Source organism: Squalius cephalus, assembly GCF_949319135.1.
Source record: "Squalius cephalus genome assembly, chromosome: 16".
NCBI classification, from domain to species: domain Eukaryota; kingdom Metazoa; phylum Chordata; class Actinopteri; order Cypriniformes; family Leuciscidae; genus Squalius; species Squalius cephalus.
Window position 1 is genome coordinate 19,612,856 of NC_137137.1, and position 17,754 is coordinate 19,630,609.

The following is a 17,754-nucleotide window of genomic DNA, read 5'->3' on the forward strand; positions in this document are numbered from 1 at the left end:
TCAGCATTTTCCACTAATAGTTTACCATCAAAACATATACATTTCTTCTTTAGGTTTGATTTAATCAAGAATATACCTTACAAAATAAAATTAAAAAATCATGAATTGAATACAGCGTGTCCTCTGTGCAGTTATAACCCTTACGATGGCCCCAATGAGCATCCTGAAGCAGAGCTCCCCCTGGTGGCTGGGAAGTACCTGTATGTTTATGGGACCATGGATGAGGACGGCTTCTATGAAGGTGTGTCATAATACAGGACTACCTCAGAGTGGTTATATACTGTCATTCAAAAGTTTGAGGTCAATAAGATTTTTTAAGAAAGAAAGTCTCTTCAAGGTATTCTGCTCAACAATGTTGCATTTATTTGATCAAATAAATTGTGAAATATGATTACAATTTAAAATAACTGTTTTCTATTTGAATTAAATGTAATTTATTCCTGTGAAGGCAAAGCTTGATTTCCACAGTCTTTTCTTCAGTCTTAGCTGTCACATGATAAAAAAATAGAAGCCTTTTGTAACATTTTAAATGCCTTTACTGTCACCTTTACTGTCATCAATTTAATGCATCTTATTGAATAAAAGTGTCAATTTCTTGAATTGAAAAAAGATCTTACTGACCCCATTCTTTTAAATAGTAGCGTTCGACTGCTGCTGTTTCCTCAGTGTGAACAATATAGTGTAAGCAGTCCGAATTGTTAAAGATCCTATGAAGACATTGACAAGTGCAGTTTTCTTTCCCATGTTGACATATTTCCTAATAACAATATCTTTTTGTAGCATGAATAGTCTTTTCTCCCTCATTCTCTTTTTCACCACTCAATGCCCTTTTCTGCACTTCAGGGGAGTTGTTGGATGGACAGCAGGGTCTCGTTCCCTCCAACTTTGTGGACTTTGTCCAGGATGAGGAGCTTCCCTCGATTCCTCTCTTGGACCGCATCAAGGAACCGTCCTACCTCAACCACAGCCCCCCCTCCATGCCGAGCAGCGCCGTGAGCACGCTCAGCACGCTGCTCTCAGACAGGCTGGATGCCCTGGGCTCGGGTACCGGGACGGGCACCAGCAGCAGCAGTGGGGTGAGCAGCTTGGGCATGAGCATTGGGCTGGGCATGGACTTTCTGGGACCCTGCAGCAACGGCACAGGCACGCTGGACGTGAACATTGATGAGATCGGAGAAGACATCGTGCCTTACCCCCGCCGCATTACCTTGATCAAACAGCTGGCCAAGAGTGTCATTATAAGCTGGGAGCCTCCAGTGGTTTTGCCTGGGTGGACGCCCATCAGTGGCTACAACGTGCTGGTGGATCAGGAGGTGCGCATGAGCGTGCCCTTCGGCGGCCGCACCAAGTCTTTGATCGAGAAGCTGAACCTAGCCTCCTGTACTCACCGCATCTCCATCCAGAGCATGACAGAGCGGGGGCTCTCCGATCCGCTGCGCTGCACACTGCTGGTGGGGAAAGATGTGGTGGTGGCACCCTATTACCTTCGTGTGGAGAACATCACACAAGTTTCGGCTGAACTCACCTGGATGCCAAGCAACAGTAACTACAGCCACATGATCTTCCTGAATGATGGGGAGTATGATGTAGTGAAGCCTGGAGGGTACAAATACCACTTCTACAACCTGAAGCCCATGACTGTGTATAAGATACGGGTGGTGGCCCGACCCCATCAGGTGCCCTGGCAGCTTCCCCTTGAGCAGAGGGAGAAGAAGGAGGTCTCGGTGGAGTTCTGCACACAGCCAGCCGGTGAGTGCACTCTCTGCATGTTCATTTCTTATTGCTAAGTGATTTTACATCTTATTACTAGCGCTGTTAATCGATTGAAACATTCAATCAGATTAATTGCATAATATTTCGTTGCGTCGCAGATCGCCATGCGTTCTTGCAAAAACGTGAAGTTGATACTTCAAGATTGAATTGCTTCAATGGTAGGAACATTTCTTATTACGGAATTTACATACAAGTAAGGGGACATTGTTGTTGTTGTTGTTTTCTATTAAATATATAGACATTATATAATTGTAATATGAAGTAATATGCAATTAATATACAGTTAATTATTTATTATATAATATTTAAAAAATAAATATATTGATAATATTAAATTTTATTTTATTAAGAAATTATTACTTTTATTCAGCAAAGATGCATTAACTAGATTAAGAGTAACAGGAAATACATTTATAATGTTACAAAAGATTTCTGTTTCAAATAAATGCTGTTCTTTTGAATGAATCCTGAAAAAACGTCTCACAGTTTCCACGAAAAGATTAACATTGATAATAATAAGAAATTTTTCTTATGCACCAAGTCAGCATATTAGAATGATTTCTGAAGGATCATGTGACACTGAAGACTGGCGTAATGATGCTGAAAATTCAGCTTTACCATCACAGGAATAAATTACATTTTAAAATATATTCAAATATAAAACTGTATTTTTTTTTTTTTTTAATAATAATATTTCACAATATTACTAATTTACTATATTATTGATCAAATAAATGCAGCCTTGGTGATCATAAGAGATTTCTTCCAAAAACATTATAAAATCTTACTGACCCATAACTTTTTATTTTAACTGCAGTAAATTGACGTTAAATTGTCAGCCCAAGTTATCACTTATTTGCTACTAACCCCGCCTTTTTTAAATGCTCATCCTATTCTGAATGAATAAGAAGAATACCTGGATTTTTACAGTACATTTTTATCAAGAATGTTTCTCAAAACTTGTCACCACCATGCCAGGATTTTATCTGTGGTTGCTAGGCTGTTGCTAAGTGCTTTCTACCTTGTTCTGATTCTGAGTGGTTGTTAGTACAAAACAGTGCAGTGTCTATGGTGTTGTGAAATGGTTGTGAAGTTGTTGCTAGCAGTTTTTTAAAGGGGGGGTGAAATGCTATTTCATGCATACTGAGTTTTTTACACTGTTAAAGAGTTGGATTCCCATGCTAAACATGGACAAAGTTTCAAAAATTAAATTGTACGTTTGAAGGAGTATTTCTGTGCCAAAAATTGTCCTTCCGGTTTGTCACAAGTTTCGGAAAGTTTTTTTCGAGTATGGGTCTTCGTGACGTCAGCTGGGGCGGAATTTCCTTATATGGGTCCTAAGGGCACTTCTCCGTGGGCGCGCGCGCACTCGTAGACCAGAGCGAGAGAGAAGAGAGCGAAAGCAGTACGTTACCTCATCAAAGCGCTCTGCTCAGCTTTTGGAAGTCAATGTCACCAAAGAAGTGTGTTTTTGGTTGCCAGGGCAAGACAACCCTGCACAGATTCCTAAAGAACCCAGCGCTAAGGGACCAGTGGATGGAGTTTGTTTTTTCAGAGACTGTTTGTTTTTGTGCAAGACTGTTTCTGTTTGCAAGACTGTCATTTCGACGATGATTGTTTTATAAACAAAGCCCAGATCGACGGATTTGCAGATCGTCTAATGCTTAAGGATCGAGCAGTCACAATTATAAAGGTTTGCGGTCGCAGGCGGTGAGTAAAACTGCTTCAAATGTCTCTGTGCTGTTGTTAGCTCGGCGCGTTAGCACACAGCTTTAGCTCCGCCCACACGGCCCGCCTTCAGCCGCTCGTTTTTTCCGGAAAGACTCGGTACAGCCTATCTTTCTTTTATAAATATAATAAAACTAAAGACTTTTTTGAGATATGAAGGATGCAATACTACTCTATAGGTACTCAAGATTAACAGGAGATTGAGTGAAAATGAGCATTTCACCCCCCCCCCCCCCCCCTTTAAAGGGGTGGTTGAATATGATTTCACTTTTCAAACTCTAGTTAGTGTGTAATGTTTCTGTTTGAGCATAAACAACATCTGCAAAGTTACAACACTCAAAGTAAAGGGAGATATTTGCTTTTTAAAAAATTTCTTTTTAAGGACTACAACAAACGGCTGGTAAGGACCATATGACATTCCTCCCGGGTTAGTGACATCATGAACCCTATAATTAAAAACCCGCCCACAGAACGCAATTTATAGATTATCAAGACAGAATATGCTAATCAATGACTAGAAGATAACTACACATAAGCTACCTTAATTCATCAACTAACCATTCAGAAATGTTGTCTACATGTTGTCACTTCTTCTTGAGTCTCTCCATCGTTGTCTGACTCCGGTTTGAACATAAAAGGCTTAAAGTTTTTGAAAAAAAATGTCAGTGCATGTCTGTGTGAGGTAAAAGGACACAAGCTGTTGTAGCTCCGCCCTCTGTGCCGGGAGCAGCAGCTCATTTGCATTTAAAGAGACAGACACAAAAAGGGTGCGTTTTTGCTCACCCTCAAAAAGGTACAACTTTAACATGCTATATAAAAATATTTGTGGGGTATTTTGAGCAAAAACTTCACATACACACTCTGGGGATATCAGAGACTTATTTTACATCTTGTGAAAAGGGCATTATACCACCCCTTTAAAGTGTTTGGGGTGGTTGCTATCCAATTAATCCAACTGATCCTTGACCGTGTCGAATTAGTTAAGGCTATTTATGGTGACCTAAATCTAAAATTTGTAAAAGTTTTCTTGATCCCTGCTTTTAAATATTTTTGAACCCCTGTTTTGTTTTTTTGTTTTTGCCAAACTTTTATTTATTTATTTCCAGGCCAAAAAACATCTGCAATACCTTGTTTTTAGGGTATATCTCAAGAATTAGGATTACTGGTACCTCAAAATGAGCACAATGTTGGAGCGTCCATACCCAACAACAAATGGTAAAATCTCAAATTTTGATCATGACAGGGACTAAAATTGACAGAAAGCCTAATCAAGGTTTATGTTTTCGGATCAAAATACATTGAATTAGTATCCTTGGTCTTTTTATGAATGTAATTAATCCCACAATACCACCCATGCAGTGCTTATTTTGAGCCGGATCCTGTTCCGTAAAATGTCAAATGTTCGTTTTTTTGTGTTCCAGTATTTGTTTTTAAACGATCCGACATTAGCAAGTGCATTACATGGTGACAGTGCGTGCACACGTGTGAGACAGAGCATATCCGCGATTAAAACTGGTGGTGTTTATGGTCAAAAGAAATGCACCCCTGGACAACTCTAATACTAATCAGGATAGCGGGAGAGTTAGTTCAGAAATTGATGTAATGAATGAGGCAACAACGTCGTCGGTGAGAGAATATCACTGATCAGCTGAATGATATTTGGTCGCAATGTAGACAGAATAGGTGGCGGAATAAGGTGTTGGGCCATGCAGAATCTTGTGAATGATGCTTTTATAGTTGTACTTTTCCTGGAACATGACGTCACTAAACTGTGATGGTACAAGTTGTACCATCACAGTTTAGTGACGTCATGTTCCAGGAAAACTAAAGTTGTATGGTCAGTTTGGTCACAGCAATTTAATTGTTGTTTTGGTTCCGACAATTATTCATTTACAAATTAATTACTGCACCTACATCTAGAAATGTTTAACTTTTTTCCAACTTTTAAGGGCCAATTATCAAAATATCTCTACTCTGAGTAGACTCTGATAAAATTGGACTGGAGGGAACAAGTTTGTCTTTGTATCTACCAATTCCTATGAGACCAGCCATCATAATCCTTGTCCAATTATATTCTCATCCAAATATTTTGAAGATGGTGCTTCCTCAGAGAATATCATATAAGTTGTCAGTTGTTTGTGGGAGTTCCTCATGTGTCAGATAACAGTTAACATTAGGCGTTGTAACCTTGATGTTTGCTATGCTGTTTCTGTTCATCAATTCACCCTGCTAAAGGAGGAAGACTGAGAGTTTAGTGCTCCATAATGAGCTTCCTACCCTAGAGAGACTGTAGACAAGCACAAGCTGCCTTCATTAAAAGAACCCTATGGCATGTTAACGCAAAAAAAACGAAGAGTTGTCGCTCTGGTTTTATTACGCAGACGTCTACCTGAGATGTTGATCAACCGAGTTACGTTTTGCTTTTCTTCATCTCTCCACGCTGTTCCCAGAGGACCCTGAAGATGCCTTGCTTTTAAGCTTTGGAGTTCAGACGAATGAGAGCGGAGGAAATGAATGAATGCGTGATGAATGGAAATGCGTTTGCCGCAGTAGGGAAGCGGAGCGACTGAAGATGAAAAGAGGCAGAATCAGAGAGGATGTGAGAAAGGCGAGGGCGGAGGGGGAGAACAGGGGGATGCCCGGTATTCTGCTTCTGAGGGAGTCCTCGCTTGCTCCTTCTTTACTGTCTCCCACATTATTTCACACTGGCTCACACACTCACAGACGTATACACGCTCGTCACAATGCCAAGAAGCAGAGCAGACATGCATATGAGGATGCTTTCAGTGCCAGCTCATTTTTTTTTCCTCCGATCCTGAGTGTGACAGCCATTGTCCAGGGAGGAAATGAAAGGCCGTCAGCATTATTATGGCTGTCTCCTGCCGTGCCGTGGCTCTCAGCAAAGCCTGTGATCATTAACAGTTGCAGATTTTATTGGTATAGAATGTTAATTATTCCTAATGTTCTGATTGGTGTTGAGAGAAGACCATTTATCTCTGAAGACCACTATGGATCTCATAAATCACTATGGTTGATACTCCATGACTTATTCTAGTATTACAGTGTTTCCCCTACCATTGTTTTGGGGGGCGGCCCTGTTTTTTGCCTATATGAAGACACGAATACATGAACTTCATCTCCAGACTCTAGATCCGCTCTGAAACTCACTTCGTGAGCATTTAACCGCTTCATTTGAGAAAAACTATCATCATGTCATAAACACACAGAAACTCAAAGGTCTTCACGGCAACCCGTCAAAATAAAAGTTCGGTTTAACTTGACAGAAATATATTAGTTGTGCAGTAGAATTTAGATATGTCTCAATGTAATAAAAAGGTGAATAACAAACATTAAAACAAATAAATTATCATCAAAACTTTATTTTAAAGGGGCATTCCACCCATTTGAACATTGTTTTTTATTTAAAGTGGGTCATATATGTAGTCGAAATGTAAAATAAATTTTGAATTTGGTGCCTTCGTGACCGAGGAAAGACAAAAAATAACTTCAGGACGCATTTGTATGAAAGACAACAACTCCCACAATGCACCACATTGCACAGCTCCGCAAGCCACTCCCACTAATCCAGAAAGCGCATATCTACCTATTAGAGAAATCACTCTTCCGTCTACAAGGCTAGCTACCACCAGAGCTTGAAATTCATTTCACATTCACACAAAATGTCTAGTTAGTTGGCGAACTCATTAGTGCATTACTCCTCGTTTGTATTTCTTTCGAAAAGGTGAATTATTGCATGGTACCTGGATGTTCAGTCAGAACATATGCGGTGCGAAACTAGGATAGTTCTCAACACAAACGTCCGTGTCCTCGTCTGATTCAGAGATTTCGTCCAGGAGAAATTGTCATCGTTGAAATTCTTTGCCGCAGACGGACTCTATCTCTGTGTTCGTAGCGGTTCGTAGTTGCATAGTGAGATCACCGGCGCCACCAGTCCTCCCTAACTCGAGCCAGTCCGGGCTCCTCGTCCGCGGCAGGCAGGTCTTCTGCCTCGGCTGCTCTTCGCTATAATGCGGCTTGTAAAGGTAGCCACAAACACCTGATTCAAGCATCAGACTTCCGAAATCCTCTTCTTCTATATCATATTGAGCACTCTCCTCCGCTATTGTCATTACTTTACATCTGTCTCCACAGCGCCTGTTAGCTTAGCTTCAAACAAGATGGAGGATATTGCTTTCAGTTTCAGAGAGTAAAGTCCCACCCACTGATCTGTAATAGGTCTGTAGCGTGAGCGGGTCCCGCCCCCTGGGAAAGATGAGGAACTAGTGCTTGTAGTCTCAACAGAAATCCCCCCCTCTTACACTTCCTCCTACAATGACGCAAAATGACGATTTTTGCGTCATTGTAGGAGGAAGTGTAAAAGGTAAATAATGGATTTCTCCCGTCTCAGGGGAAAATGAGAGAGTGTTGCACGACCATTCAATAGTATGACTGGGTTTCTAACAATGCAAAGCTTAATGCAAATGGGTGGAGTGTCCCTTTAAGGATTAATCAAAATTATTTAAGAGAAGCCATCCTGATGTCAGAGAGCAGGTAGGTTTTAACTCTTCGATGAATCACACTAATCCACAATGATCACTTCAATTATCAGAAAAAAACACAAGACTGAATTGGTGTGAAAAAAAATTCATAGATTTTTTTTTAAATGTTGTATACGTTTAATGATTCATAATACATGATTTCAATTAATTAATACATTTTTATTAAAAAAATTTTTACACCACGTATCCGTAACATGCCCGCTCCGCGACACTAGCAGTTTTGGGGTAGTCTACCACCACCACCCCCACCCCCCCCACACACACACACACACACACACACACACTGTCTTATGTGGACTGATTATGAGAACTTGATAGCACACTCCCAGTACTTTGAGTTCTTCTCATATACTGCAGATATGGTTAATGTGCTAAGATTAATAATCATCTTTTTGTTTGATGTCTCTTCACTGTAGAGATAAACTTTTTTTTATTGTATTTTTCCAATTGTTCAGCTGACCTCAGACACAGCATCGCTAGAATGGTTACCAGCCACATTTCTGAAGTTTGTATTTCACTACCGTTCAAATGTTTTTATAGTTTATATAAGAAGTCACTTGTCTGCTCTCTTTGCTTATTTTGCTTTGGCAGCAGGCTAAACAGCCTCAGAAAAGGTCGTAGACAGAAGTCAGGGTCAAACTCTCTTTACTGGAGACCAGTTTATGAAACTGCAACACAAATAAACAAAGAAATTTAAAAAATACTATCTCTTACAAAGTTAGTCACTTCACATGGCTCAAAACAGTATGTAAGATGCAGTCAAATGTAAGATGCATATAAATCTCCTTTACATAATATAGTGATGTAAGAGATGAATAAACAATCTAGCATCACAATTATGTGCCTCAAGTTACATTTAGCATGTCACATGTAAATAGTTCTTAAACATAAAGTATGCATAACTTATAAAAATTCACATAATCATATTACTGCATAAATAAACCTTTTAAACTTACAGATTGTGCTTTCGGGATGGACGTAGATGCACATCTGCACAATGAGCTCTGAAATCCAAATGGCTGATGTGTTACTCAAAGTGACAGATCTTAAAATGTCCACGAGGTGTCAGTACTGACAAATTAAACTATAATATTACTAGGGCCAGGATACTCACCAAGGCTGCATTTATTTTATTAAAAAACAAAAACACATTAAAAACAGTAATATTGTGAAATATTATTACAATTTAAAAGAACTGTTTTGTACTTTAATATATATTTTTTATATATTTTATATATAAATGATATGTCATTTATTCCTGTGATATTAAGGCGGAATTTTCAGAAGTCATTACGTCTTCAGTGTCAAATTATCCTTCAGAAAACATTTTAATGTGCTGATTTGGTGCTCAATAAACATTTATAATTATTATCAACCTACATTTCAGGGTTCTTCAATAAATGAAAAGTTCAAAAGAATAACATTTATTTGAAAGAAATCTTTTTTAAAATATTTTGTTAATATCTTATAATGTCACTTTTGATCAATTTAAAGCATCTTTGCTAAATAAAAAAAATATTAATTTCTTTACTACTAATAACAATACTACTTACCCTAAACTTTTGAACGGTAGTGTATCTTCATCAAATAAGCATGATGAATCAATGAATATTTGCCAGTGTTAATTTAGCTGTAAAATCACCCAACATGAGGTGCTTTCCACCCTTCGTTTGGTGAATACCAAAGCACAGTCTTCAGCATTGTGGTTACTGTGTGCTTCTGCATTTACATAGTGGTTGGTGTGCAAAAGCACAATTTACTGTACCTTATAAAGTAAAAACATTTTATAATTGTCATTTCAATTTATAAGCTTTCATTTTGCAGTGTTACTTTCAATAGAATTTAAAAGAATTTGTGAAAACCCAGTTTAGTTTCAATATATCAGAAGTGGCTATGTGCAAACCAGCTTTATAGTTTTAAAGAACAATGAACAATGCAAAGAAATCATGCTTTTAAAGTGTGAAAAGAATGTGTTTTTCTCCCACAATGCCTATCTCTGATGGTTTTTTTTTATTATTATTGATGCTTTTAATTGATATAGAACGTTAATTAAGGGAAGGCCACTCATGATGGAACGGTCCTGCTCGCAGATTATCGAACTTCTAGCACAGTGGAGTGCATGCCTCAGGACATCTTGATGTCTTGAGATAAATGAACCTTCGGTCTAGTCTAGTGCGTAGTGTGTTCCCCACCTACAGACTGTGTAATATATACAGGGCAATGTAAACCCATCTGTGGGCTTCCCTGTGGACTATCAGCGCAAGCTTTTATCACGTGATGCCCATCTTCAGGCATTTAGCCGTGCAGCGGTAGCCTCAAATGAAGGCCTGATCAGATAAAGACAGCCTTTGAGCTGTTTTCAATTACAGAGCATTGATCCAGTTCCTCTGGATCAGCTTCACAAATTACATGATCCACTTTTAGCTCCACTGTCTTTCCACAGGCTCTCAGTCATGCCCCCTGACGTCTCTGGACCGATCGGCGCTCCGAGCGCCCCGTGGGCTCTGATCAGTGAGGGGTGGTCATTGATTAAGCGCTCCCCGATGATCTGTCATGTGGTGGGCAGAGAAGTGATCATTGTGGATTAGTGTGATTCATCGAAGGGTTCAAACCTACCTGCTCTCTGACATCAGGATGGCTTCTCTTAATTGATTGTTTAAGTGAGAGCTTGTCACTGGGAAACCATTCAGTTTTAATTAGTGTTTTGGTAGACAAGAACTGTGATAGCATTTAACACAATGAAATGCTCTTCACACTTGTCTGTGCACAAAGATGGCGCCATTATTTACACGTGTATCGAGAAAAAGTGGTGAGAATGGTGAGTCTTTCTATCGAGTTGTCCTGATGGGCTGCATGCAAAGATATAGATGATTTACACTGTAAAAAGTGAATAGTTGGATCAACTTAAAAAAATTACTTCAATTGGTAACACGATTTTTTCACGATAAAACGTGATAATTTAAGTTGAGAAAACTTATTCTCAACTTAAATTATCACGTTTTATCGTGAAAAAATCGTGTTACCAATTGAAGTAATTTTTTTAAGTTGATCCAACTGTTCACTTTTTACAGTGTATATGAGCCAGTTCTTTTTAGCGAATCAAAATATATACAGTACAGCGTGACCATACTGTAAGTCACAAGCAACTACTCTTATGAGCCGGTTCTTATTAGCAAACCAAAAATATACTGTGCAACCAGAGTAGTCTGATTCATGAGCAAATGATTATGAGCCGGTTCCTTTTAGCACAGACAGAGTAGCTGGATCCATGAGCAAATGACTCTTATGAACTAGTACGTTTTAGCAAATCAAAAAAATATACTACAGTGCGACCAGAGTTGCTGGATTCACAAGTAAATGATTCTTATGAGGCAGTTTTTTTTTTTTTTTTTAGCAAATCAAAAACATACAGTGTGAACATAGTCCTCAAATTCACAAGCAAATGATTCTTATGAGGTGGTTCTTTTTATCAAATCAAAAACACACAGCATGACCAGAGCAACTTTATTCACAATTCACGTCTGTTCAGTAGAGGATGCAGATCTAACAAACCTTTCAAACAAATGCTGGAGAAATAAAGTTCAACTTTCTTACTTCAGCATTAAAAAAACTATCTTTCTTTTTTAAATGATGTTTACTAAAGTCACTTTTGCTTATTTGTATGGTTGAATTGGGTCATCGAAGGTCAGCAGCAAAGACATTGATTAATAAAGTGAGATTAAATACATAAAAAGTATGGTCGGATGCCGGTTTTGGGCCGATCGAGCGCGAGCTTACAGCACCATCTCAGAAGCTAAAACAAACAATGTCCAGTTCTAACTTCAGCTGTTTTGTATAACAGTGCTAGAGTGAATGGAGACAAGAGAGAGAGAAAGCAAGAGAAAGAGACGAGCAGACGTCATTCACCTCATCTCTTGCTTAGGTTCAATTTAAAATATTGTTCATTAGAGCTGGGTAACGATACAGATTTACTGATTTGATTCGATTCTGATTCAGAAAATCTCAATTTGATTCTAATTTGGATTCGATTCCAATTATAATGTTATTTTTGTTTACATATTTTCCATTCAGAAAGACATTTTCTCTCTGCTAATGCTGTACATTATACAGGACAGTGCTTCAGACTGATTCAAACCAGTAACTCTTCTTCCATAACTATGTTTTAAGTGGTGTATAAAGACCTTACTTAACGAACCGTTGTTTTTATTACTTTAGAATGAGCCATTTCTATCTACATACACCGCGGGTCCCCTTACATTGAAATGCGCCGACATGTTTATACAGTAGCCCTAAACGGACAAATGCGTTTCGTCACTATGTTGTTCTTCGTGCAAAGAAGCAAGCTTAAGTCAGCGAATAAAACACTGCCACGATGAACAAGTAACAATAATATTCGCAATAACATATCATTCAACTGAATAATTAAGCAAACCTAATTTCTTAATTTATCTTTGTAAAGAAACCTCATTGCTTAACTGGCTACTCTCTGCTGTCTCAGACTACGACATCTTTTCCTGTCGGCCACCATAACTTCTGTTGGTTGCAATTCACAACCTCAACACTAGATGCCGCTAAAAATGACACAGTGCACCTTTAAAAGAAAACGGCTCATGACTAGTGTTTGGCGAGCGCAATAAAAGTAACGAGTTACATAATCAGATTACTTTTTTCCAAGTAACTAGGAAAGAAACAAATTACTTTAAATTCGCGAATAATTAATAAAAGTTATTTTGTTTTCCCATTTATTGACTGACACCTCTTCTGTCCTCACGTTGAAAGAAATCGAGTTATTGCAGAGGCGCTGTGTGAACATGATCACCTCCTTTTCTCGAGGCAAAGTATTTTTTTATTAAATGCAATACATTTGAATATGTATTTTCTCGTTATTTCATCTGACTCCATAAATGAAAAGGTTTTTAATGATATCTGTGCATCATTAAATGTGAGCGAATGTTTGCCTTTTAACTCTTTAATGAAAATAATGCCAAAGTTGGTTAGAATAATCAAATGTAACAATTTATTATGTCAGGTAAATGTATCATGCCAATTTCATAATCAATTCAAAGATATCCCGAATCCCCTGCTGCATTTCATTATATAGCCAGAACCTTTCACATGGAAACATCTGAATTTGCATTCAGAGTTGACACCTTTGGGTGTAGGGAGACCATTTTGTCTAGAGACCAACCCCTCTTTGTGTGCCAGTTATCCCTAAACTCTTAAAACACCTTATTACCTTTTGTTTTACTTATTTGGGAATGAGACATTTGTACCAGTCACACTGAGACATTTCAAATGATACTAAATATGTATAATACTCAATGTTAATCATTCACATTAAACCATATATTCTTGGGTGAGTTTTTGGTGATCTTCACATGGGGGAGAAGGAGAGGGGGGGTGAGGGAAAGAGATGTAGATTAGGATGACTCGGAGGTGAGACTTTCGTCTCAATAGTGCACGAGGGGAAGTTCAAATGTTAATTTCCAGAGAGGTCCTTTGTCCTCTCAGGGTCTGGTCGCTCTTCAACCAGACTGTCCGGCATCTCCTAATTTCTCAATTCTTACAGTGCGGTCCATTGCTGGCAGCCATATATAACACTGGGATTAAGACGAATCAGCCCACATAAAATCAGAGTGCTGACATAAGCAAATACACTATGATAGTCTTTGCACAGCTGGCGTCCCTTTCGGCTGTAAAATGCACGCACATTTACATGCCCATTACACATGCATCATATTTTCATGCACAAGCATGCATGCACATGTTTCTGAAAGCATAATGCATGTCACAGCCCACCTACAAACACACACATTTGCTAGAATCACGATAAAAGTGTAGCAACTCACACATTTTGTTTCAGTATTCTGTTATTTCATGAACATCCTTTTTTTTTTCTTTTTTTTTTCAGGTCCTCCTTTACCTCCTCAGGATGTGCAAGTTCAGTTGGGACAGACACCTGGAGTCTTGCAGATCCGGTGGAAGCCCCCTCCCCTCACTTCTACCGGCACTTCCAATGGAGCCAGTGTAATCGGCTACATAGTCTGCACTAAAGGTCAAAAGGTGAAGTTATGCTGCTGATTCTTACTATCATCATGCCATTTACTCGTAACAGCTACTGATTTGCAACAAGCTGTGTGCCCTGCTTATGAAGCCAATGAAAGGTCCAAGATCAGCTTTGTAGGTTGAACATGTTATGCTAGTTCACGTGTTTGGAGTGCAGGTTTCATTCTGCTCACTGGCGCCATCTGGGGATCGCTTGTGTCGCTGGATGGCCAATGTTTCCCATGTGTTATGCAAGTCATTTTGGACAGTCAGGCAAAAACATATTTTGAAATGACATCAACCCCTTTTCGTGAGACGAAAAACTGTATATTCAAAATACATAATTATCATGTATACATGTATTTTTCAAAGATGTTTTTCATGTACCAATAGGGTTTAAGTTAAGCAGGTCTCAACAATCAAAATAGATGGTCCAGGACCAGTATGACAAAGTTTCAGGCCTGTTGACAGAAATGTCACTATGCAGTTTTGCACAGTTTTACATTCATGAATCATACAGTATTTGTTTTTGTATGCCTGGCAAACATTTGGATTTCTATGATGTATTAATAATCTAGCTGACTAACATGTCAAAATTGTGAGAATTGTGTAAATATAATTTGTAATAGGTTGGAAATGCTAAACAAAACACCATATGCTGTTGTGTTTATTAATTTATTTCTGTCACAGAATTATTTTGTAACTGTGTAATTTCCAGCTATTATTGCATAATTTTATTTTATATACAGTATATACATTAAAATATAAAATATATAAATAATACATAAATAAAATATTAAGACATATTAACATATTAAGAATAAAAACATATATATATATTATGATATATACACTACCGTTCCAAACTTTTAGATTGGTAAGATTTTTTAAAGATTTTTTAAATTCTATTTCAGATAAATGCTGTTCTTTTGAACTTTCTATTCATCAAAGAATCCTGAAAACCATTGTACACAGCTGTTTTCAACATTGATGATAATAATACATGTTTCTTGAGCAGCGAATCAGCATATTAGAATGATTTATTAGAAGGATCATGTTACTAAAGACTGGATCAATAAGGCTGGAAATTCAGCTTTGCCAACACAGTAATAAATTGCATTTTCAAATAGAAAATAGTTATTTTAAATGGTCAAAAATTGTATTTGTATATATATATATATATATATATATATATATATATATATATATATACAAATTTTAAAAACATAATTTCAATAATATATTTTAAAATATATTATTTTGTATTTATGTATGTTTTATATTTTTATATATATTTTTATTTTAGAAAAAGTATAAAATGTATTTATTTCTAACACAAATTGAAAAAAAAGTTGATCATTTTTGCGATTATGCCAGTGAAATATCAAATAAAATAACAGGGCAAGTACAAATCTGATTAACTGTCTGACTGGCCTTATTGTTCATCCTTGCCTAGGGACATTTGTTCATCCTGTATTTCTGTTTGTTTGTTTTCAGATAGCGGAGATAATGTACCCCACAGCAGATTACGTTACGGTGGAACTGAATCGTATCCAGTGTCTGGAAGCACGGGAGGTCGTAGTGAGGACAATATCAGCACAAGGAGAGTCACAAGACTCTCCCGTGGCCGCCATTCCGCACAGCCTCCTGGTGCCTCACCATGGACACCCTCACCTCCAGTCTCACCCTCAGACTCACCCACCTCCCTACCCACAAGCCTACCCCCCAACCCATCCTCAACCGCACGTCCAGCCTCACTCCGGCCCGCCACCCCACCCTCATCCTCATCCCCCGCCCTCACATCCCCACTCCTCGCCCTCCCTGTACCCCTTATCTAAACCCAAACTCCTACCAAGTGCCAGAGACCCCCATGCCAAAGAGTCAGAGATGAGCAGGAGACCGGGACAGTCCTGGGAGCCGCATCCCCGGGCCCCGTCACCCCTACCACCCCCTTCGCACCCGGGGCACACGCTGGAGCCCCCTCACATAGAGGGCCGGCGCTCGCCCTCCCCTCAGAGGATCTTGCCTCAACCTCAGGGAGCGCCCATTCCCAACACAGTGGCTCGCGCTATGGCCCGCCAGGCAGCGCAGAGGAATGCCCCAAACAGTAGGGTGAGTCCACTAGTTGAAGCCAAAATGTCAATATAGATGATTGTTAGCATACTATGAAGCAGCATGGCAAAATATTATGTACATGCAGGGCTTGACACTTACTTTTTTCCCAAGGAGCACATGTGCTTCTAAGTTGAAAAATGAAACAGCTCTATTCAACACCCTTAAAGTTTTCTGGTACAACAAAATGTAAACTTACTGTATGTATAAGGCGGCTAGCTGTGTCTCTAGAAACTTTTAGTGTTTTGTAAATCTTGTAGCCATAGATTTTCTAATGTACTAAAACAATTTGTTCTCTATATCTTTTGTGAGAGCTCTTTTGACTTGGCCATATTTGCAACTTTAGCACATGCATGGGCTAAATGTACAGTTGTGGTCAGAATTATTGGCACCCCTGGTAAATATGATCAAAGATGGCTGTAAAAATAAATCTGCATTGTTTATCCTTTTGAGCTTTCATTCAGAAAATTTGCAAAACTCTAACCTTTCATTGAAGTAAAATAGTGGGGGGGAAATTACATTATGAAATAAATGTTTTTCTCCAAAACACGTTGACCACAATTATTGGCACCCCTAGAATTTTTATGAGTAAAATATCTCTGAGGCATATTTTCATGAATATTTACATTTTTTATCACACCAGGGTGACTAAACATTAAATTGTCTAGCTATGACTTGTTTGTTTTACAGGATTATATAAATATAAGGAAACTCAAAGGCCAAATTCCCTTAATCATCCATCACAATGAGTAAAACCAAAGAATATAGTTCTGATGTGCAGCAAAAGATTGTTGAACTTCACAAAATAGAAAGTGGCTGTAAGAAATCCCCATTTCCACCATCAGGGCAATTAAAAATTCCAATTAACTAAAGGTGTTACGAATCTGGAAGAGGACGTGCGTCTATATTGTCTTAATGCACGGTGAGGAGGAGAGTTTGAGTGGCCGAAGACTCTCAAAGGATCCCAGATGGAGAATTTCAGAGATTAGTTGAGTCCTGGGGTCAAAAAGCCTTAAAAAAAAAAAAAAATCAAACAACCCCTACATCACCAGATGTTGTTTGGGAGGGTTTCAAGAAAAATCCTCCTCGCTCATCCAAAAACAAACTCCAGCATATTCAGTTGTCAGACATTACTTTAACTTCAAATGGGATGAGGTTCTATGGTTAGATGGCAGCAAACCCACCAAATGGGTTTGGTGCTAACAGGGATAAAAAGTACCCCATGCCCACAGTTAAATATACTGCTGGATCTTTAATGTTGTGGGCCTATTTTTCTGCTGGAGGTCCTGGACATCTATTCTAGCAAATACCAACATGGCCTCTGCTAGAAATCTTATAATGGGCCGTGGTTGGATCGTCCATCAGGACAACAATCCAAAACAAACATCAAAATCAACACAAAAATGTGTCACTGAGCACAAAAGGAAGCTTCAGCCATGACCATCGAGGTCCCCTAAACTGAACCCTATAGAAGATGAGTGGGCTGAACTGAAGAGAAGTGGCGCCAACATGGATCTGGGAATCTGAAGGATCTGGA

General features: G+C 38.6%; 1 protein-coding gene across 3 annotated transcripts in view; it reads left to right on the forward strand.

Moving 5' to 3' along the window:
• The window catches only part of rimbp2b (RIMS binding protein 2b), a 151,323-nt gene that overhangs the window by 107,391 nt on the left and 26,178 nt on the right, over positions 1-17,754 (forward strand). For all 3 annotated transcript variants that reach the window (XM_079896708.1, XM_079896709.1, XM_079896710.1), the window contains 5 exons: positions 132-241; positions 844-1,749; positions 1,872-1,931; positions 13,972-14,123; positions 15,603-16,217. In XM_079896708.1, coding sequence (XP_079752834.1) covers positions 132-241; positions 844-1,749; positions 1,872-1,931; positions 13,972-14,123; positions 15,603-16,217 — 1,843 coding nt within the window. The remainder of the gene's footprint in view (positions 1-131; positions 242-843; positions 1,750-1,871; positions 1,932-13,971; positions 14,124-15,602; positions 16,218-17,754) is intronic.